The sequence below is a fragment of the Scomber japonicus genome, chromosome 4, assembly GCF_027409825.1.
Source record: "Scomber japonicus isolate fScoJap1 chromosome 4, fScoJap1.pri, whole genome shotgun sequence".
Taxonomy (NCBI): domain Eukaryota; kingdom Metazoa; phylum Chordata; class Actinopteri; order Scombriformes; family Scombridae; genus Scomber; species Scomber japonicus.
Window position 1 is genome coordinate 22,451,174 of NC_070581.1, and position 22,865 is coordinate 22,474,038.

The 22,865-nt window shown below is 39.2% G+C and overlaps 4 protein-coding genes across 4 annotated transcripts; 2 read left to right on the forward strand and 2 right to left on the reverse strand.

Annotated features, from left to right (window-relative positions):
• The first annotated feature begins 97 nt into the window (after positions 1–97).
• Positions 98–5,814, forward strand: mbd4 (methyl-CpG binding domain protein 4). Its single transcript, XM_053316871.1, has 9 exons — positions 98–202; positions 716–807; positions 886–1,054; positions 1,160–1,932; positions 4,747–4,812; positions 4,914–5,048; positions 5,144–5,293; positions 5,406–5,509; positions 5,611–5,814. The coding sequence occupies exons 2-9, from the start codon at positions 738–740 to the stop codon at positions 5,683–5,685; spliced, it is 1,542 nt and encodes a 513-aa protein (XP_053172846.1). The 5' UTR covers positions 98–202; positions 716–737; the 3' UTR covers positions 5,686–5,814.
• A 527-nt stretch (positions 5,815–6,341) lies between these two features.
• On the forward strand, positions 6,342–7,727 carry LOC128357617 (uncharacterized). The gene is made up of 6 exons (XM_053317983.1): positions 6,342–6,351; positions 6,458–6,594; positions 6,684–6,811; positions 6,905–6,964; positions 7,071–7,260; positions 7,436–7,727. Exons 1-6 carry the CDS (start codon positions 6,342–6,344, stop codon positions 7,544–7,546), a joined length of 636 nt encoding a protein of 211 aa, XP_053173958.1. The 3' UTR covers positions 7,547–7,727.
• A 1,332-nt stretch (positions 7,728–9,059) lies between these two features.
• Positions 9,060–12,719, reverse strand: LOC128357481 (protein disulfide isomerase Creld1). The gene is made up of 10 exons (XM_053317837.1): positions 12,603–12,719; positions 12,415–12,497; positions 11,774–11,884; positions 11,415–11,506; positions 11,041–11,220; positions 10,836–10,931; positions 10,655–10,738; positions 9,612–9,707; positions 9,372–9,512; positions 9,060–9,280 (listed from the first exon to the last, which is right to left on the reverse strand). The coding sequence occupies exons 1-10, from the start codon at positions 12,717–12,719 to the stop codon at positions 9,060–9,062; spliced, it is 1,221 nt and encodes a 406-aa protein (XP_053173812.1).
• Positions 12,720–15,590: 2,871 nt separating this feature from the next.
• On the reverse strand, positions 15,591–20,852 carry wu:fl23c11 (interleukin-17 receptor C). Its single transcript, XM_053317818.1, has 15 exons — positions 20,803–20,852; positions 20,591–20,713; positions 20,306–20,416; positions 20,099–20,187; positions 19,841–19,937; positions 19,708–19,749; positions 19,452–19,579; positions 19,287–19,349; positions 19,132–19,189; positions 18,796–19,013; positions 17,676–17,723; positions 17,515–17,566; positions 17,209–17,304; positions 17,087–17,125; positions 15,591–16,497 (listed from the first exon to the last, which is right to left on the reverse strand). The coding sequence occupies exons 2-15, from the start codon at positions 20,691–20,693 to the stop codon at positions 15,695–15,697; spliced, it is 1,947 nt and encodes a 648-aa protein (XP_053173793.1). The 5' UTR covers positions 20,694–20,713; positions 20,803–20,852; the 3' UTR covers positions 15,591–15,694.
• Between the last annotated feature and the right edge of the window lie 2,013 nt (positions 20,853–22,865).

Sequence of the window (22,865 nt, forward strand, 5' to 3'; positions counted from 1 at the left end):
GTTTTTCATACTAAGCTCCCTTTTCATGATTCGCTCTCACTGCGCAGACTCGAAGTCACACACTACTTCCTGTTTGCAAGTGAGTGAAGAGAGCGAGTGACAACAGAAAATAACCAAGAAAACAGAGTACACACATCAATCTTCACCTTTTTGTCCTACACTACACTTCAGTAAAAAAGGGAAGATGCCGACAACTATGGAGGTATGTCCACAAACAGCAAACAGTCTGTTTAATTAACATTTCTGTCGCTACTTTGCTGCTTATTATGTAATTATCTAACTTATTGCAGATCCATGATATGGTGCTTTCAATTCAGTTCAATCCAAGTACATTATTGTCATTGTATAGCACAACGAAATTACTTTTGTGACAGCCCCAGAGGTGCATCTAAAACCCAATACAAGTAAATAAATACATACAATTAAGCCAAACAGAGAATAATCATACAAACATTCACAATATGGCAATGATGCCAGGCTCAGTAGCACAGATTGTTATTGCACAAGGGATCCGCAGCATTATTATTGCACATATAGTAAAAAAGTGTATTGCACATTACTGGCATAGCTTATTGTTAGAAGTTGTCAGAGTTCAGAGGGTTTATGGCAGTTTGGAAGAAGCTATTTTTTAGTCTGTTTGTGCGTGCATATATTATATGATACAGAGTAATGGAGTGATAACATGCATATATCGTTGTAACAATATACATTCAAGGTAAAGATGAGATAGACCTCAAATGGCTGCTGACGTGGAAGTTAGAAGTCAGCTGCTGGACAGTGACCTGGAGACATCAGTCAGCTTCAACACAGACTCCACCGCCTCAGAATCCACACCTGTATCAACCAGACTCAGTAACAAAAACAACACACTTCCCAAAATGCATCCAGACAGCTGTGATTTTCAGCTGGACACCAGTCGAGATATAAATAACCAATGTCACAGTGACATTGATGATTCGTGCCATGCTTCCAGGATGCCCCCTGGTTGGATCAGAGAGGTGAGGCAGCGGAAGGCAGGAAAGACAGCAGGCAAACTGGATGTGTACATTACAAGGTGACTCATTTTCTTATAAACCTCTCTGTATGTAACCTGCATCATGACCAAGTGCTTTGCAGATGTAGTTAGGTCGATGTCTAATTGATCTATCTTTTCTTTTAGTCCTCAAGGGCAGAAGTTCAGGTCAAGAGCATCCCTGCAAGCTTTCCTCCTAAAAAATGGAGATGTAAACGTAGACATAAGCCTCTTTGATTTCACCACAGTCAAAGGCAATGTCATCACCTCTCCACATTTTCTCCCCTTGCGAGAGAAAAAGAGCAGAAAGAAAAAACATGCAGATGCAGATGGACAGCAGGACCCAATAGAGAAAGCACAAACTGATATACTGGATCTACCTCCAAATAAATCTAAAAGAGCCTCTTCCCCCCTCAGGAATAAAGAAGAAAAAGTAAAGAATGCAGAACATCCTAATCCTGTCAATGGTGATACAGTAAAAGAAGAGTTCACACATGTGCTAGAAGTGTCTAATGACAAAAATGATGAGACTGTCAAGTGTTGCACACAAACTGCACCTTCAGCCCCAGCGGCTGATGTTAAACAGTGGAGCAGCCCTCAGAGGGCGGGACAGCTGAGGGAGAAGCTTCTCAGGTTGGCTCCTTCCATTAAGCAACAAAATACTTCAAATGTTAAAATGGATGCACAGCCAGACTCACAGACCTTAGTCCCGAATCTGAATATTGAATCTGCCACTGAGAGTGAGAATGAAGGCGAGGATGAACAAGGCGCAGATGAGATACAGATTCACAGCAAAGGTGACACCAAGCCTAATTCTGAACTGGAGGCTGATGCTGACAGTCACCAAGATGTGGAAAATGAGGTGTTATTACCAGACATGACTGGTGAGAACTGTACACCAGTGAGAGAATCCCAGAATAGTAAGTATGATCGACACTGTTTCACAACTTGTCAAAGCAGCAGTTCCAGTTAGTTTTCTCTCGATTTACTCTTTTTGTTCTGTGTTGCTTTTTACCATGTGCAGCTGAAATCAGTGCAGTACAATTTCAGTGTTACATTCAGTTACCCATTTTTTCAGCTATAAATGCATATAAACCTCAATCAAACCGAAGGCTTTAAGCAACACAAAGAACCCATAAAAGACAATAGAGTGGTTATACAGTGCTGCTTGAAAATTTGTGAACACCTTGCAATTTTCTCTATTTCTGCATAAATGTGACCTTTTACACAAGTCCTAAAACTAAGGGAACTCAATCAAACAGATAAGACAAAAACATACAATGTATTGATTTAGTAAAGAAGAAAATGATTACATCATCCTCTATCTTTCCCATTTGTGCGAGGCTATAGTTTGTGAACCTTTGCTTTCAATAACTACTGCGATCATCTTTCACAGCAAAAACTTCAACAAAACATTTCTGGAAACTATTTTTTAGCTTTGCACATCAGCTTGGAATAATTTTAGACCATCATCCCTATTTACAGAACAGATGTTGTTGGGCTTTTTGGCATGAACTGCTTCCTTCAACAGTATTTCTGGAGAATTAAGGTCAGGACTGTGAGTTAGTCATTACAAAACATGAACTTTCTTTTGCTCTAATCATCCTTTGGTAGAACAACTTTTTTTGTTGTCTCTGTTGAGCATCAGTTCACAGACAGATACTTTGACCTTTTCCTGTATAATTTGCTGGTACAACTCAGAACTCAAAGCTCTATCAATGATTGCAAGCCGTTGTGGCAAAGCAGGCCCAAACCATGATACTATCGCCACCATTTTTCACAGATGGGATGAGGTTCTTAGGTTGGAATGCAGTGTTTGCTCATTGCCAAACAAAATGCTTTTTATTCAAGCCAAAAAGTTTGATTTTGGTCTCATCTGTCCACAGAACATTTTTCCAGTTGCCTTCTGGTTTATCCGTATAGTCTTGAGCAAACAGTAGACAGCAGAAATGTTCTTTTTGGAAAGTAGTGGCTTTCTCTTTTCAACTCTGTACACACACCATACACGCCATGGGACGTTCAATGTTCTCCTGATGGTGAACATTCACTGTAGTCACTGCAATAAAGGCCTTTTGTTTCCTAGATGTTACGCTGGAGTCCCATATGACCTCCCAGACTATTACATGCAATCCTCTTTGTGTGATCTTTGTTGTCCAACCAGTCCTGGGGAGGGTAAGTCTGGTGTTGAATATCTTCCATTTCTACACAATCTGCCTGATACTCTACTGGTGGAGTCCAAACTATTTTGAAATGGTTTGTGTAACCCTTTCCAGCCCGTTGAGTACCAGTAACTGTTATTCTGAGGTCATCAGAAATCTCTTCCATCAACCTGTGTTGTGAAGCTCAGACTTTGGCAGTGAAGAACCACAATTTTTTTTTTTAAATAAATCAGGGCTTCCCAGACTTACACTTGATTGTCATCTCATTGATTGAAACAACCAACTTTAATTTCTCCTTCAAATTAATTGATAATCATAGGGGTTGACATACTTTTACCTCACACAAAGCCTAAATAAATAAACAAGTTTAAGATTTTGGACTCATTTGATTAACTGATGTCTCTTTATCTGGTTTTAGGACTTGGATGGAAATCTGATCACATTTTGGGTCATATTTATGCAGAAATAGAGCACATTCTAAAGGGTTCACAAACTTTCAAGCAGCACTGTATAGCCATACTATGTATGTATGCATGTAGGTATCTGAGCAGGGAGTGCCAGTTATTACAGAATATAGTGCACGTAAAGGGGGATATGGAATAGATCATATCTTTATTGCATCAAAGGATATGTTCACACTTTCTAGTATCTGTTTAGTTTAAAACAAATCCCCTCTTTGTGTTACTGTCACTACTCTGCAGCTCAGGGCTTTAACTCTGCCTAGGTGAACTTAAAGAAGGAATTGTGCATTAATAACTGTTATACTTCTAACTTTGGAAAATATCCGCTTAATTTGATGAACTCAGACTTATTAACTTAAGACAAACTTTGTAATATATTTTTTGTACCTAAGGAGGACACTGCCCCCCCCCCCCAGTTTTTCCATTGTAAATATGTTATGAAGGGCCATTTTAAAGGCCACTGTGAACAAGAGGAATCATTCGAGCACATAAAAACAGTTTTGTCTATACAGTACCAGTAACAGGTTTGAGCACACCTTCTAATTCTCTTGAATTAGAAAGTGTATCCACATTTATTGAACCTATACTTTAGCAGGGCCATTACCAGACTCCATCTCTTTAAAGGCTTTTAGAGCCTTATTGCATATGTTATTTGCTCCATCTCATAGAAATCCAAAGCTATTTTTTTAAATCCATAATTTGTATGAGACAGGATTAAGTCTCAACCACCTAGCTGTAATATGCTTTATGGCAACAGCTAGTAGGATTTGTTAAAGCCATGTGGAAATTACACCTAGAAGGAATACCTTGGGATCTTAGTGAGATTTAATAGGTGAGAATTTCTTTAAGGGATTTTTGGACACATATTTTCAATAGTCACTTAACTTCAGACATGGACAAAAATTAAGTATGATATATCTGTAGTGTTATTACTTTCCATTTGAAGTCTCACCAAGTATTCAAATTAGACACCAACTGCACCTCCATAGATGCATGCATTTCTCCTTTATTTGTATTGTACGATATTGTACGGTTTCATAGAGATATTCAATATACATTATATTTCATATTCATTATGCATTTATTTGTATATTATTGTATCTTGTCTGTCTAGAGTCCAAAAGCTCAGAGGACAAACGGAAAAAAAGCCCTTATTTCAGCAGGAAACCTCTCACAGATGGTAATTATTCAATGGTTAATTTAATGCAATGAAAGGTAAGATTGTGTATAAATATAAGATATATACCAAAACATTTATAAAGTAAAGTTATGTGTATATAGGTCTTAGTCCACCCAGGAGGAAGGCCTTCAGGAAGTGGACACCACCTCGTTCTCCCTTTAACCTCGTACAAGAAACCCTTTTCCATGACCCCTGGAAGCTCTTGGTTGCTACCATTTTTCTGAACAAGACAAGTGGTAAGATCCAACGTACACACCTTGCAACATACAGGATATTGTACCAACCAGTTCTCAGATCTAGTATTACACTTATATTTTCTTAAATACTCCAGGAAAGATGGCCATTCCAGTTCTTTGGCAATTCTTTGAACGTTATCCGTCTGCAGAGGTGACCCGGGAGGCCGACTGGAAGCCGATGTCTGAACTCATGAAGCCACTGGGCCTGTACGAGCTCAGAGCCAAAATACTCATCCGCTTTTCAAGTAAATATGCTTGTCCACTGTTGGTGATGGACTATTTCTGTAGTGATTGTAGTCAGCGCAGTCTTCAACAGTGTGCAGAAAAAACTAAAAATCCCCCCTTTCTCCTATATAGATGAATATCTAACTAAACAATGGCGCTACCCCATTGAGTTGCATGGTATTGGGAAGTATGGTAATGACTCCTATAGGATCTTCTGTGTGGGAGAATGGAGACAGGTGAGTCTAATCCTAACTCTCTGTCACGTTCAGTGGATTATGTAAAATATGTTAATTAATGCCATATCTCTTTTTATTTTATTGGGGTCTATATGTCAAAGGTGACACCTGAAGATCATATGTTAAACAAATACCACGCCTGGCTTTGGGAGAACCATGAGACGCTTGGAATCTGAAACAACACAAAGTATGAGGGACTTCAAGGAGGATGTGTTGCAGCGCAGACAAGAGAATCACTTACGTCACAGAAGCATTTCAGTCTAACAATATTAGCATTATGATGAACTTGTTACCTCAATGTTACCTCAGCCATTTTTATTTTTATATTCTGAGTATATCATTGTTAATGTTCCTTAAAAAGTTATACTCAAGGTCTAATAAAATGTTTTAACTAGTTTAAAAGATTCATCTGTGTCTTCTCTCTTGTTCTGTCTCTGTATCTGGATCTGAAGACATCTTCTGACAGTATCTGCTTGGTTCTTTGTAATAGGCTAATGATATTTATGTTTGAGTGCACTGATGCATTGCTTTACATGCTAGGCTGCAGCTTTCCTTTAGTGGGAGGTAACCCGATTCCCAAGGCAACTGTTGCCACCGCAAAACACTCAGTGAATGCACAGGCATGTCAGGGTTTAATCTCTAACTAGAACCAGCACGGTAATTTTCTATATTTACATTTGCAGTTGTATAATGATTTACTGCTAATAGAGTTGCAACTTTAAGTAGAAAAATCAATCGTGCAGTAGTTGATGTTGACATTCTGGAAAGTTTCATCCCAGTAAAACTGGACCTCTATGGTGGGAGAACAGAGAGGAAGAGACTGCACTGTAAAATGAGACTCCGTAAGAAAACTGCTTTTTTTAAAAACATTTATTTCTTTATGTGTTTACCAGTTAAAATGTTAAACATGTGCTGTGATTCTTTTTATTTCTATCTTCATTACGACAGCCGCCATTTCTGTAGCTGCCACACCGGTGTGTATTCCTCATAACACACCTCCTGCCCGACAGAGTCGCTGCCTGGTTGTCACTCCCATGACTTTTCCTCTCATCTCAGAATCTACTCAGCTGTGGAAAAGTAATCAGGTGAGCAGGGATTCACTGACAGTTCTGACTGACGGTTTGTTTTGAAGTAAACAAAAAGAGAAAAAAACCTCCATAAATCTGATTCCTAGAGTATTCCAAGACTGAACCCATTACATCCACCATTGGCCCATAAACGCACCATCAGTCTGGAGACGCCAGCTGTTCACCACCACAACCACCAGAGGACACTGATCATGCAGAGGAGAGAGCATTACAGGTTGGAGCAATCCACTAATTCCTCATTGTAATAGATTTTAACTTAGAAAAGGCCTATTTGCTTTCAAAGTCACTGACATGTTGGTTGACACAGGTATCATCAGGTATGGCGAAAACCCTTTTTTGGAACCAGCAGTGAGAGAGAAGAATACAGGTAATGATGAGTCTTTGCTTTTGTCCTCTAATACTCAACTGATTGCATCACATACTGTACAGCATAAATACTTTTCTGACAAAAAAAATCCCTCTTTTTGTTGTAGGAAGGAGTTGCGCGACCAGTTAAACAGGCAAATAGAGGAGAAATGTGTTGCACTGAGGCTGCAGCTGGCAAGTAAAGTGAAGGAGGCAGAGTATGCACGTGAGGTGGACTGCCTCGCCCTGTCCAGTGAAAGAGAGCAAAGGATCCAACACATCAAAGCAATGTCAGCGTACAGAGATGAAAACAAGAAGGTACAGTCCAACACATACATTATGTATCCACTGCTACCATAATGCTTTTGTGTTGATGCTGCTCTATAATAGTGCCTTGAAATTGTTCTCAGGTTACAACAACAGCTACAGTAGGGAGTGTTTGAGGTTTTTCTCATGTCTGTCTGTGGGGGTGGGGTGTTGTGTGTGTTTGTAGCTAATGGAGCAGAGCTGGAGAGACAGAGCACTAACACGGTCCCAGGAGGCCATGAAGGAGAGAGAGCTGCTGCGCCTCAACCCCATCAACTGGAGTGGAACACTGAAATAGGTTGAACCTTAACATCCAGAGTCACAACTGCAGACTCCAGCCTCACTGTAGCTCATCAATGTGCATGAGTGTCAGATGAAAATGGGATGCAACATGTATAGTACATGTACTTAGTGTTGTGATGACCACTGAACAGATTTCAGAGATATTTCTGTATTCTAAAGCTCCTGGGCATTTTTATGTCTTTCCATTTTAATCATATAGGTTCATTTATTCACAGCTGTGGATTCCAATTCAGTAAAGTGTTTCTCCAAGTCATTGACTTCCTGCGTGTCCTATAAATGACGCAACATGAAATTGTACAAACTAATTATACAAGCTAGATACGTGTTGCTGTTCCTGTAAATGAAGCAGAGGAAAAATTAAATAGTACAACATTATTTAAAAACACATGGAGTGTCAGACATTTTTATTGTAAAGCAAACATCTATAAAGAATGACTGTGGACAACTTTCCACACTAATAAAACCAAAGATAAATTAAGTGGACGGGTAAGAAGTGATGCTACTATATCTGCTAAAATTACAATTGAACAGATACAAAAAAAAACTGCATTGAAAATGCACACCAAAATACACAGGAAATGTCAAGAGCAAAGTATGATGTATGATAACATTTTCCTAATAAATATTGCTTTAAAAATAAATTAAAGGCAACAGAAAATGGCTTGCATCATCCAAATTGGAGCTTGTATTTACTGAAGTGCATTCCTTCACACACTCAGAAGTGATTTATAGCAGTGATGTTGGTGATCCAACAGCTGTTAAGTCTGTCTTCCATGCCAAAGTAAGACAATAAATTAATACATACAGTGTGGTACCTTTCATTTCAAATCCTATTCTCATGCATTATTATTAAAAAGTATCATTCAGTAAGTAAGGAGGTAAAAAGTCATTCAGTGAACATAAATTACCAGTGGTTCATAATGGAAATATCCCAGAGTTTCGATGAGCTTTCTTTTTGTGGTGATTGGGGAAATTCTTAAAAATGCCTTATCTAACCCCATGCCCATAACAAAAAGCTAAAGTGTTGCATCTTATAGGAAAGCCTCTGCTTCACAGCATTGAGATAATGAAAAAATGATGGACATGATGACGAGGTTTTGATTGTGTGCATGGACAACATAATTTCAAGAGCAACATCGAGGCCAGGTGAAACATCCAAATGCATAATAGATTTTAACAATCAGTAGTTGTCTTCCTGTCACCCTTGTTCCCAACAAAGTTGAGGTAGGGGATTCAGTTCCTTTAAATCAGTGCAGTGTAGCTTTGTCATTTCCTCTTCAAGTTTCATGGCTTCATAGCCTTCAAGTTCTTACTTTTTCCTGCATTTCCTGCATTATCCTTTTCATGGACATAAAATGAACCCCAGTCCTTTCAAGTAACTCCCCAAACCTAAATAAATCCCTGAAAGGCTAGCATTGTAGGGATGGTTTCCTGCACCAGTTGAGTCTTATTCACCCTTACTGGCTGGTTATCCCAAGGTCCTTTCTCAAATCTAGGCCTACGACAGCCTAGCGTCCCTTCAGGAATCCATCCAGCATGTAGTCTCCCTTTTCTGTCAGCCAGTATCCAGCCATAGCAGCCACACCTCCGATAAAAATAGCAGTAAAAACCATGTCCCCTTTAGCAGCGAGTGTAGCCAGGGCACAGATGACAACGCCAAAGAACATCTGCTGAAGTACAAGGACCTCATCATCTGTCATGTCATCAAACAGTCCCTTTTCTGGACCAGCTGAGGAGATAAAGAAAAGAAACTTAGCCGACAGATCTAAGGAGCTGTCAATAATATATATGTTTGCATATTTATCACCACCATTACGTACTAGGAGGTTTATTCTCGACACAAATGCTGTCTCTTCTGATGAAGCCATCAGCACAGTCACAGTGGAAGGAGCCCACCTCATTGATACAGGCCTCATTGAGTCCTGGGCATGCGATTGCACGTTCACTACATTCATCGACATCTGTGGGAGGAAGGAAAGCAACCCTAGTTTCAGGTACAAAAGTAGTATGGTACAGAAATTTAGTAGATACATTTTTTCAGATAAGTGTAATATTCTCACCAAGACATTTGGATCCTTTCAATCTGTAGCCACGTGCACATTTCTTACAGCGAGCAGGACCACTACCCATGCAGCCCACACATGCCTGGTCACAGCCTGCATACAACAAGAGCAGAGTGGTTCAGCTTCACCCACATTTTTAGTCATGCCAGCTGTATGGCTCTATGGATGGCAATGTTGGCCTGTTGTACAGACATTCTTGGTCTCCAGAGAATGAATCCTGATGACTTTGGTGAATCTGACTTTTCCTCTTGTGCCACCATGAGGAAAACATTGTGTTTTAGTGAACTGCTGTGATAAACTATGCCATGATATTTGGTACAGACATTCATTCTGTATACTTTCAGTGAAAAAGTTTCACAATAGTTTTCTCTTGCTATTTTGTAGGTTTTCTTTTCAGATTCATGTTGGCTAATTGTTGCTCCTGTCTGACCTGAGTAAAACCTACTTCAAAAGTACAGTGAAGTGTATCTTTCAGAAACCATTATCAGGTAAAAAATTATTATTTTTTCAATACTTTATTATCAAATACTTATATACCTCAGCCTCGACTGTACTTTGTGTTTAGTGCTAATTGGCAAATGTTGACAAGCTAACATATAAAGAACGCTGGGATAGTGAACATGTTAAATAATAAACTGCTGAACATCAGCGTGTTAACATTGTTATTGTGAGCATCTCAGCATTTAACACAGCAAACTATCAGTTACTAGCATTTCGTGCTATTCAACATCATACAATGGAAAACTTTATATAATCATCCCAACAAAAACAATAACATCATTTAAAATTACCACCCAACCAATTACATTTCATGATGAGATACAGTGGATTTTTAGATTGCATTTCATCAATTAAAACACCTTATTGAAAACAGATGGCAGTTTTAAATTAAGTCAGATTAAATAACTGTATCTAAGAACCAGCCATTTTTTATACCAGCTGCAGAAAATCTACAAATCCTACATGCTTTCATTAGTACAGTACACAATGCTGAAACCATGAACTTAAACTGCAACCACATAAGAAAGAAGAGAGCATACCTCTGCATTCATATGATCCTTCTGTGTTGTGACAGTAGGTGTTAGAGGGACAACGAGCCAGCTCTGTACCACATTCATCGACATCTAAGATACATACAAGTGCAATCAAATAAACATATGTCCAAAAAAGTGGCACAGAATCACTACAATGTTACCAAATGACCCCTAATGTCACACTCACCCACGCATTTGTTGTCATGAAGGAGCCAACCGGGTTTGCAGTCAAGACATTTGTAATCCTGCGGCCCTACGCATTTCTTACATGAGTGGTAGCAAGCTACAAAAGGATGAGAGGCAAGGACACAAACAGGATGTCAATTTTAGATGATCTCAGACAATATTTAGAACATGTAGCCAGCTGAAACAGTCTTCTGAATCTGAGGCACCTGCACAGGCTCCTTTGCTGTCATTGGAGCTTTTCTCTCTGAAATAGCCATCAGCACAGCTCTGGCACAGATGGCCCGAGTATCCGGGATCACAGACACATTCTCCATCACCCAGGCGAGTCCCCTCCCCCTCGCAGCGGCCCAGACCCCCACACACACCACCGGGGCCGGATGGACACTCTGTATTGGATGAAGATGTAATTAATGACAATCTTGAAGTCAAAACTAAATCTTTACAATAACAATCACTTGATTTTACATCCTTCTGTAATCTTATTCATTCTTCACATGAGGCAATGAAGTATAGATATTGCAATGGTGAGGATTTCTAAATTGATAGTCAGCTCGTGTTCAGTGCTTTATGTTTTCCACACCTTTGCAATCAGGTCCAAAGCGTCCAGGTGGACAGCAAAGTCTCAGCTCCTCTATGCACAGCCACTCAAACAGGTCAGGTGCCTCCTGCTGCCTACAGGACACATACATCATATCAGTCATGGAGTTAAAACATGGCTATGTTAATACATCTTACATACGCAGGGCCAATACTGTCGGCATAAAAAAAATGAATGGGATTAAATCTAGTTTTAGTTTATCCAAAGTTAAGACAAAGACAGGCTGCTAAGGAGATCAGAACACTAAAGGACATGAGGATATTCCTGTTTTTTTAATTTCCCATGCAAATGTAGCTAGTTTAGAATGAGCCTGTTTTTTTCTGCTACATAATGCCATTTACCTGTGGAACCACCATGTCTCCACTTGGTCTTCTATCTGCTCCAGCAGTTGGTTACAATCAAAATCTGTTTTCTCACAAGCAGCTTCTACTATCTCAAGGAGCCGAGTCTCACTGAAAACAAGAAGCCAGAAATCAGGAATGTGAGATACAAGTTGAAAAATAGTGTGGATGCTTCTCCACACCCACCCTCCAAAAATGGTGTAACTCTTCAGCTGGGATTCACTCCCCTCAGTGCACTGTAACATTTAAAATAGACTATCTTATGTAATAATTCACACATGACAAAATCACACAATTGAGCAGGGAAGGACATTCAAAATCGGAGTCCCAATATTCAGGATGGATCCAGTGATACAAAGAAAGATCAATGATGGAGTTAGTTCTCTAAAAATATGATACACTGATTTTCTTGAGATTATTGTTTTGGCATTTTGCCTTCACTGGATAGGAGATAGTGAAGTAGCAGACAGGAAGCAAGGCAAGACAGGTACGACATGCAACAAAGGTCCCTGGCTGGATGTTGCGGTTATGTGGCACATACCCTTCCAAGGCGCTCTGCAATCCTCTTAAATTAAGTATCATCATAAAGTCTTGATTTTCAAGAAATTCAAAAATGTTCAGGTGTTCAGGCTTGCTCTTACCTGCGTGCATACTTAGCCAGCTTCTCTTCCTCCCAGGCAGTGTTACCTCCTCCAAAGTTCTTGTTAGCCGTTTTCTCCAAGCCCTTAAAAAAAACAAAGAGGGAATATTTTAGTGCCCACGATACAAATAAAATCAGCTTAAAGATTACAAGCATTGACCTGATGGTGCATAAAGTTGACTATAGTACCTTAATGAAACTTTCAGTGAGTTTTTGGCAGGTCTGGCATGGTGCTGTCTGGACTCTCACCACAGAGAGCTCTGAGAGGAGCACCAAAGCAGGCAGGAATGGCCAGGCCCACCACATGATCCTTAGGAGAGCATCACACACACACACACACACACACACACACACACACAAAATATAATTTAAGTAAGTATCATCAAACAGACTTTGATATACAGAAAAGCTTTATTTACCAGATTTCTGACAGACCCTGACTTGCAGGGGGAAGACAAAACAATAGAGACACACAATATAGTGCAATCCAGCCCAAAGCTAAATAGTGTACACTAGCATTAATTTTGTAAAGCTTTAAATGTTAAGATTATATTGAGGCTGTGTCATAATGGTGATGATTTAAGGTAATGGCGTGTCACTAACTTAAGATATAGTTTGTGTACTTGTACAGTATAATATTATATTGCTCTCCTGTTATTTGGGTCACTCTGTAACGCTAAAAATAGGCATTATTTACATAAAAATGTTAAGTTATGAGAATACTTAGGATGAAATTTGAACTGCATTGCTGCACAAATAAATGCAGTCCTCAGTGACATCTAATGATAGATCCAGCCTGGTTTGAAGCTCTAAATCTACATTAGCCTCGCCTGGTTGGGATGCTCTTTCAGCGTTAGCTAGCTCAGCATCAGCACCATGCTAAATTAGCCAAGTAGCAGCTAAGGTCAATAGTTAGCTTGTAGCCGTGGCTAACGCTGACTATGTTCGCTCATTTGTTACGTGTGTATTTAAAGTCCAATAAACTCGTCGACAATATTTCCCCAAATGTGTGCCGAGTCGTCTTTGTCGCAATTAAGTTCCTCTGAAGTTATCTAGCTCTGTTTTTGTGGATCAGCCCTTTACCTTTTTGCAAAGCCACCACGTCCTGCTGCACCACGGATGGTTGTCTGTTGATGATGATTTACCTCCCGGTTCACACAGTCCAGGCAGAGTTTCACATTTTGGACAGCCGGTTTTTAATGCTTCAAGGGTGCCATCTTAGTTTGGCAACTCGCAGCAAAAAGCCACAGACTAGCTAGCTAAACGCCGGTGGTGCTTACGGAGAGGTGGGAGGATGAATGAATGAATGAACAGCTTCCAGTTGTTTCTGTTGTCCACCCCAGCTGAGCCACGCAGGATAACCAGGATGGCACCGCCCAAAACCCGCTGGGATTTAACTCATCAGCCAATCATGTATCCAACTTCAAACACACTGACGCATCATGTCTATCAGGCAGTTTTTCTCCTCCCCCCATGAGTATTTAATTCTAGATATTAGATTTAGAGAAAAGAGATTGCCTACTGGTAGCCCTGTTAAACATAACATAACATAACATATTCCGTAAGTGGGGAGTGTTACATTATTGCAGCAGCAAGCGGATAGCAAAGTAAGTGCATAAGCAATAAAGAGACAATTGTAGTAAAAAAAAACAACAACAACAACATTATGTACAAGATATTGGTGGTGAATGATAATATATTTTGAGTTTATTGTTATTCTTAAAGTGGAAAATGTTTCATGAAAGTTTCATGAACTACTTTTGGAATAAATGTTTTTTATTCCACATGAAAGGTAGACAAAGGGGTGATTTATGAAACTGGATCCCTTCTCTAACTGACTCTAATTTAGAGTGATCTGTGATTTATTAATCAAATCTCCTGCTTACAATAAGTCTTTTTTTTAGGAGTTCCCCCTGTGCTATGTGTGAGTACACAAACATTAACAATTCAACTGTATATTTTCTTTCTACTCTTCTCTCTCCTCTCTATTCCCTCTTCCCTCCCTTAAAAGTTTATCTGAAGCTAATATGAAACTTTAGCCAGCCAAATAACTCAAATCAAGTAGATATCTTTCAGTGTTACTGGCTTTTTGGTGCCAAAATCCCTCTTTTGTTTCTATACTTCCACTGCAGCTCAACAGGGAAACACTGTCTGAGGAAACACAAAGAGGGAATTTGATGCTAAGAAGACTGTAAACGTGGCAGATATCCACTTGATAAGACTAACTCAGACTGCTGAAGCCTCATATAGGCTTCACATCAACTTTTAAATGACTGTGTGGACATACATTGGGTTTTAGCCCCATCACTTACTTGAAAGCACATTGGAAGATCTTTTAATAGCCAGTTTGAACAGAAAGAATTATTACAGCTCTTACACTGTTCATATGGACACTTGCCTGTTGTTTCAAGACAGACTTGAATAACTGTGAACCTGTCCATGATCATTTTTTAAAAGCACTTTAATTAAAACAGTAAACAATGATATAAAGCATTTGTGAGATGTGACAAAAAGTATACCTCTAAAGTCTGCACACTCTGTAGTATTAAGTTTTAAATAACAAATTATGTTGCAGCTCTTGTTTTACTGCAAGTACAGTTTAGATGCATTCAAAATACATTTTAATGAGTCATATACAGTTAGTGTAATATTCATTGGTTAAAAAAATATTGCTCGGCAAACATGCACCTTCTAATGCACACAGTAAGAAACACATTTTACAGTCAGATGAGCAAATAACGAGTCAGATAAATACAGTATAAAACGGATTCCATGACTGAGCAGCTTATTTTTCCTTTTTTTGGTCATGTTTATCAGTGCAAATAATAGTGAATATGTCAAACACACACACACACACACACACACACACACACACACACACACACACACACACACACAGTGACTTAGTTTAAAACTGAAAAACAGAACTATTAACAATGTAGTGTCAGGACCAACACAGTGGTGCAGTTTGCTTCATATATATTCTTTTATAGTAGTTTAGTGCAATCCCAGTAGCATATTGAGCCATGCTGTTTTTAACATGCATTCATACTTAGTGTACCCTCATATGTACATTTTTAAAGTACCGTAGTGTTAGGTTGTAATGTTGGGTGCTTTTATTTCTGTGGAGCTACAACACACTACTGTTAATGCTGCCAGTAAAAAACAAAAAAAACACTGTCACCTTCTTTTCCACCATCTTGAGTATCACTTCAGTTTCTTGAAGTTCATGAAAGCATCCAAAAACTAAAGCTTGGTCATCTGTCATCCTCCCCCTGCTGTCAGACCCATTCCATTTCACTGACCTTGAGGCTTGTATCAGGGCTGGAGGGTGGTGAAATATGACATGGTTGCAAGGGCATTGTCTCCCCAGAGTCTTCCACTCCTACCCTGACACAAGTCTGGGGCATCCCTGCAAGGCGAAACACAGTTGTTCCTGCTGTGAACCCTGACAGCCCGCGTGCCAGAGCTCGGGATGCCATTCTGAGCCCCCCTGCCCTCTTCCGTCTAGCTGATGCAGTAGCCATTTGTCGAGCCCCAGCAAGTTCAGTCAGAAAACCCAGACTCTGGGAAGGGAGGCTGTAAAGATGAAGGCCGCGGAAAAGTTCTGGCAGCGGTCGGCAGCCACCTGGAGGCTCAGGTGGAAGTGATTCAAACTGCACTAACATAAACCTCTCACCAGCACGGCCCTGTAAATAGTCTGCCAGAATGCAGCTCAATGAAGCACTAAAAACATCTGCACAAGGAGATGTAGTGTTGCTTCTTCCTGCCTCCTTTTCCTCCATGTTCTTCTCCCTAGGTGTGTTTCTTTCCCAGCTGGCAGCTCCCCATTCTTCAGCCCTTATCCACGCAGTTTGGGTTAGGACTAGCACCACTTTGCCGCCCTGCCTTTGAAGTTTGTCCAGTCTTGAGTGGAGCCAAGGCACAGGGCCCAGTGCGCTGAGCTCAACCTGGTTCCACAGGTCCAGAGATACACTGAAGCCAAGAGCCTGCAGGGATGAGCCCAGGTGGCACATGAGCCCTGGCAAAGCCTGGTCATCATCAGGCGGGTACAACAACACCACATGACAGCCACCCACAGCACCTGAGAGAGAGGAAGATGAGACATTTTAGAAACTTCAGCAATATTAAAATATGAGATAGGATAGAAGCAGATGAATTTTTCGGATCCAGAAAGAAACTATAATACATGCACAGGGGTGTCTTAAGGGGGTGAAAAGTTAGGATGATTCTAAGGGCCCATGACTGACAGGGGTGCTAAAACTGGCAAAAATGAACCACCCAAAGCTTCTGTATTACCCAAACACCCCCCCCCCTTTATTTACATGAAATGGTTCAGTCCTGTCTCCTGTCTCTTATTTTCATAGCTCGATGTCAGTAGATATTGTACAGTTAGTATTGGACTATTAGAGAGTTGCAAGCATTCGCAGGTAGAGGTGTGGTTACAGCAAGTGTGCATGGTTGGCACTGCCTTTGTGTGGTGTTGGGGCCCAATGTGATATCTTTTCATGCAACATAAAATCCCTGGTAGTGCCCCTGCATGCAAGTAAAAATGTAAACACAACTCCTCTTAATATTCCTCCCTTCTCTACAGATGTATGAATTAAATAATGAAAATGTTAAATTCAGAGGGATGCACAAAATGATGAAATGGATATTTGGCTTTCACATACCTTTAACATCATCTTTTTTCAGCCGTCTCAACACATTTACTGGATGAAAAACACAACATATATATTTAGCTATTTTGCCAAAGTGTAAAATTTATATTTGGTGAAATGAAATGAAAACATACCTTTTATGAACCCTTGAACAAAATAGGCTCCGAGAACGGCCAAACCAATCAGTAGTAATCCGATGAGGAGTGGCAGACCCCATCTCAATCGAGGGGCTGGAAAAATTAAGAAGCACAGAAGTCTTTATAAAGCAAGTTCCACAAACATTGCTTATGTTACAAAACAAAGGCCATGTGTACGGTCATTTTACAGTGTGTAATTTCATATTAGACACATTCCAATGAAAGACTGTATTTGTATTAGCTGATAACAGTTAAACATTAAACCCATATAACCTGAGTCTGGATAACAATGAATAGCCTTACTTTCAAATGGACAGTGGGGTTCCAAGGATGACTCCGACCCATTTATCTTCATCTAATAAATGATTGAAGGAGTAAGTGTTGTTACAGTATGTACTGCAGGATTACTGAGCTTAAAAAATCATTATTGCTAAATAATTACAAGGTACTAAAACAAGAATCACCTGAACACAAAGCAGAGGGTGTGATGTCCCGTTGAAATGTCCGATTTTCTGAAAAATGCATGAAGTTAACTAATTAATTTTAAAAACTGCAGTGAAGAAAAAGAAGATGAATTATTTGTCACAAATTATGCTGAACATTACAACAAGATCATATACTGACATACTGGCTGATTTCAATGACAGATTTTCATACACTGCCCTAATATGGAGCAAATTAACATGATATGAACTCAGACTGATTTTTGTTATGGTAAGAAAATCAACTTGCAAAACTGTAAAACTTAGTTATTATAAGTTATTTTATACAGTAGTTGCATAAAAAGTCAGTTATGAGCAATATTCTAAAAATGTTTCTATTGGTATGTTAAGGAATACTTAAACATTCAAGATTTCCAAGTTTGTTTTAATGCAAGACACTGTGTTCACCTGTTGTTTATCTCCTGGGTTTGATACTCTAAGAACTAAAAAGTCAGACCTTCCACATACTGGTGTGTTTATACAGCAAATGATCATAACCCCACCTACACACTGGTAATCTCCATTGAACTAATCATGGCTGCACCAGTGATGATTTAGTTGTTTCCTATCAAAGAGAACCAATACTTCAAAAGATATAGTTTGTATTTTATATTTATACTCAATTTAGATCACTGTGTAGAGCTCTGGTTTTACTTTGACATTAAAACACATAATTCTCCTTTGATTCAGTCTTGTAGAACAAAACAGGATTACAGTTTTGGGAATTTTTTTTCTTCTTCTAAAATTTAGGGGTTTTAGCAACCTGAAGGTTTGATCACCTTTATGCCAACTAAATAATAAAACATTTTATCCAAGAATTTCTTCCTGGCTGTTGAAACAGTGTTTAGGCCTTCATATAACTATTATTATTACTATATAGTGTTATTCATTATATATGAGTAAATAAAATATTTTAATAATTGAAATAACTGGGAAAATTTAGAATTAATAAAAGAAAAAAATCATGTAGTCAAAATGATTCTGGGAGATAATGGAGTCTACTAGTGACCCTGGATATGACACCTTGCACAGGAGGCAGGATGAGTATATAGCCTAGGATGGAGTGCTGCTTAAGATGCAAAAATTCACAATTTTTTTTTACCCAGTGTCCGTTATGTGTTGCAATCCAGCGTGCATCCATATTGCTGTGGAGGCTCTGTCTGGAGCCCGTCACCTCCTCACACTGGCCTCCTACCGGGTCTTTCTTGCACAGCCACACGACTGCCTCCAGCCTGCAGGGGGCAGTCACATTCCAGCTCAGCCCTGAGCCACCCTCCACCATGGACACAGACACATTGTGCAGCATTCCTTCCAGTACATCTGGGGGGGGGGGGGAAAGGAAAAAACAATGCTACTACTGCTATGCTATGTATCTAGGAAATTATTTACAAAGCAAATTTATCTTGATCTGAGATTAACCTAGGTGAACTCCTTTTACCTTGTTGGTTTTTGAAAGGGCAGAATTCTTTTCGAAGTGGCTTTTCAGACCACCACACCTATAAACAAATAATTAAATGTATTCATTTTATATCAGTTTGTTAAACAATTTGTAGCTGTTTATTTCTTGTCAGATACAATAAACATGTCCGCTACCTGAAAGCACAAGCATGGTGCAACAAAGTTTGACGAAAGGACCATTTTTTCCTTCCCTTTGGGCTGCAAAGAGTAAAAGAAAAGTTATGCATATATAGATATACAAAATTGATTTTGGTCTGACGAAGCAGTCAGGATAGTCTGGATAGCTGATCATTGACTGACCCATGCAAGGATATTTCTACTCATTTCATTCCAAAGTATCGAGACCATCAGCCCATCTGTTCGGTTGGTGTCTTTCAGTTGCAGGACCAAATTTTTCTGCTTATCAGTCTCTGCTTGAAGTCTGGGAACTGGGGCAAAGACATGTAAGTCAGCTTTGACTGAAATGCATCACTCTTTCAAGCATGTAAAAGTGCTTCTGATGTTAGCTTGTGGTATGCTCACAAGCAATAAGAGGTGGAACTCTGCAAATTCTTACCTTCACAGTCCTTTACACTCCCTTCAAGCTCCATGGAGCATGCTAAAAAAATAGAGAGAGGAGAAGATGTTCAGTGAAATCAGCAGACAACAAATAAATGCATCTTTGCTTACAATGGAGCAATTCATCTCACCTTCTTCTAAGGATGGGATTGTGATATTTTGATCACCATGTGTGTAGACGTTGACTACATAAACACTGCCAAATGTCACTTTCTCTGTCAACAGCAGCTGCATTTACAGGAAATGTATCCATATTGTAAAATAATTAACAACAACAACTGACACAAGACATTTTGCAAACTGGTCACTGAGCAATTCAATGAGTAGGGGGTGCAGGGCTGGTTTTAAAGAGTTTCACATCTGCTCAGTAAAGTACAAATATTAGCTACCTCATGCGTGGACTCAGGATGGTAGCTTGGTTTAAACTGGATCATCTTGTAACAATCTATGATGCCCGGGGAGCTAAGTTGCACTTTCACTGAAGTTGTAACACAGAGAATAGAGCAGAAGAAGGGTAGAACAGTATAATTATTATTAAAAAGTAATCTGTAGCGTAGAATTTGTGTGACTCTTTAGTTGAGTTTATGTTTCCATACCTTCTGACTTAGGAGGCAGAAACTGAGCACTTCCCTCTGCCACTGGATTTGTGAGCTCATCATCATTTTGGTCACCAGACTCCTCAGAAATGTAATGTGCATGACCCGTTTCTGCAATGAGATCCATAATGTTCTCACAATCAGTAAATACAGCAGCTGAGAACACTGTTTTAAGTCTACAACAGCTCCCACATTTATTTCGATATATTCATGATATGGTCTGGAATTATGGTTGAAAAGGAATTCATACTGTGTCATCTGATAGTATCAAAGACGTCAGACTACCTTTGATTGTGATGATTATTCTCAGACAAGGTTCACAGTCTTGTCTGGCTGAACAGCACAGAACTGCTTTAAGTTCCACGTGAGTTACATCTGTATTTGGCATGGGAGCAGTATGAAGACATTCTGTTGAAAGAGAAGTAGCTTCAGATAAAACTCAGGTTTATTTAATGCAGTGATGTAAAAAAAAACACTTGTGTTGATTGTGTTTGTACCTTTGTTCACCTGGCAGTCAGTCAAACTCTGAAGAAAGAAAAAAATGCGGATGTGACTTGAATCAACAACTCCACTCACCAATTACTCTAGCAATTAGGTGTGGTTAACAGTGGTGAACAGTAATCAATTGTCTAAATAGTACTATGACAAGTAAAAGTCTAAATTATAGAAAGTTAAAGTGCAAAGTGCTTAGTATGCAGGGTAAGGACTAATATACATTTCTGTTAAAAGGAGTGAATTTATGAAACAGTTGCAGTTAACTTACAGCACCCGTCATAACTGCAACGGCCACAGTTTGACTCCTGTCCTCTACCCCCCAGCACAACATCACCCGCCAAACAAAGACAAAACCCAAAAGAAAATTTAAACAACAAAAAGTTTAAAAAACTATTTAAAAAAATGTTTTAAATAATGAAACAAACAAATAAAAAATGTGCAGTAAAATAGGGATGTGGTACATTTTTGCCTAATTACTTGTGTTATTATTTATGGGCCTTAAACTAAATCTTACATTTTAACTTACATTTCAATAGCCCCTTTTAGACATACCTTCATACATCTAACAGCAATGGAAATAAGCAAGTGACAAAGTACAGGAAATTACAAGGTAAGTACAGGAAAGTACAAATGCATGTTTTTTCCACATGGGTGTTTCTGCATGATACAGTTTAATAGTTAATATCTAATCATGTTGTTTGATATATTATGTTGCGTTCATGTGGAAAAATTCACAGAAATGCCCCCTGGAAAATGTTACTGCTCCAAGCTTGCTCTTCTACAGCTTGGGGACACAAAACTGAAATTCTTATTTCAGCCTCTTTTTAGCCTCTATTTTGTCTGATATGTTTCTCTTATGTTTCTCCTAAAACTCACTAGGAGCAATAGGTGAGACAGGACAACTAGCAACAGGAGTCTTACTTGAGACTTCCTTTATTTCTCCTTTGGAAACCACAATGAGCAATACTGGAGCTTTTATTGAGCCATACCCAGAAACTTTACTACTCAAAGCTTACTCTTCTACAGCTCACGAGACAACATTATGATTCACATTTCAGTTTCTATTTTGTCTGATATGTTATCTTATTCATTCATTTTCCAAACTACTTATCCTCTCTAGAGGGTTGCAGGAGCCAATCCCAGTCATTGAGCAACAGACAAGTTACAACCTGGACATGTCACAAGTCAATCACAGGGCTCACACAGAGCAGACAGATGACAAATTAACCTAACCTTGAGAGAACATACAAACTCCAGAAAGGCACCAGCCAGCCAGAGGTTTTGAAGCCAGAACCCTCTTGCTGTGAGGTGACAGCGCTAACCACTGCACCACTGTGCCTGTTTCACTTGAAGAAATAGGTGAGACAAGACCATTAGCAACAGGAGCCTTGTTACTCGAGACTTAACAGAAATGCCTCCTTTATTTCTCCTTTGGAAAAAAAGATGAGGATATTAGAGCTAGAATACTAGAGCTATTATCCAGGGTTCACGGGTCACATCTTTTTGCGTTTGTGCAGCTTCTGTATTGTGGAATTTAGTTTTTTGTCGTAGCAAAGCAGGTAATATCCATTCAAATGAGGACCATGTGTTTAGGTCTCCGCTTGTGCATCCACATTCTATTTATTGTTTTTGTTTACTATATTTTCATAACTATAGAATCATACATTGTTAAAGTTGTATTAAGATTTTATATACTTTGGACTGTAAGCTATTTGACAATTTAAAATATCTTCTTTCAAATGATTACTATTATTGTTAATGATTGCATAATAGACCTACCTGGTATGTGACGGTTTAAGACGGCACCATGCAAGGCACTAACGTTAACCCTAACCCTACAATCAATACATTCAGACAAATTCAATAATTGTGTGGATAGTAATAGCACTGGTCTAGACTCTACAGTGATAAAAGTGTTTTGGTCAGATGAGTCATCTTTTACCATCTTCTCTACAAGTGAGCTAGGATGGGTTCTCTAGGCTACCCTGCAGACCTGATAATGCACCCCTAGTGAGGGGATCCACTGGCATGCATGTGAGCACTTGCAGAGAGCTCTTTATTTGCT

Coding starts and splice junctions, on each gene's coding strand:
- mbd4 (XM_053316871.1), top strand. CDS start 738: ATGGCTGCTGACGTGGAAGTTAGAAGTCAGCTGCTGGACAGTGACCTG. Junction 808..885: donor GACATCAGTCAGCTTCAACA/CAGACTCCACCG, acceptor CCAAAATGCATC/CAGACAGCTGTGATTTTCAG. Junction 5,049..5,143: donor TTTTCTGAACAAGACAAGTG/GTAAGATCCAAC, acceptor TAAATACTCCAG/GAAAGATGGCCATTCCAGTT.
- LOC128357617 (XM_053317983.1), top strand. Junction 6,812..6,904: donor CAGAGGAGAGAGCATTACAG/GTTGGAGCAATC, acceptor TGGTTGACACAG/GTATCATCAGGTATGGCGAA. Junction 6,965..7,070: donor AGTGAGAGAGAAGAATACAG/GTAATGATGAGT, acceptor TTTTTGTTGTAG/GAAGGAGTTGCGCGACCAGT.
- LOC128357481 (XM_053317837.1), bottom strand. CDS start 12,719: ATGTGGTGGGCCTGGCCATTCCTGCCTGCTTTGGTGCTCCTCTCAGAG. Junction 12,498..12,602: donor TCACTGAAAGTTTCATTAAG/GTACTATAGTCA, acceptor GTTTTTTTTAAG/GGCTTGGAGAAAACGGCTAA. Junction 9,513..9,611: donor GAAAGGATCCAAATGTCTTG/GTGAGAATATTA, acceptor TTCCTCCCACAG/ATGTCGATGAATGTAGTGAA.
- wu:fl23c11 (XM_053317818.1), bottom strand. CDS start 20,693: ATGCCAAATACAGATGTAACTCACGTGGAACTTAAAGCAGTTCTGTGC. Junction 19,750..19,840: donor AATCCCATCCTTAGAAGAAG/GTGAGATGAATT, acceptor CTATTTTTTTAG/CATGCTCCATGGAGCTTGAA. Junction 19,014..19,131: donor CCCTTTCAAAAACCAACAAG/GTAAAAGGAGTT, acceptor CCCCCCCCCCAG/ATGTACTGGAAGGAATGCTG.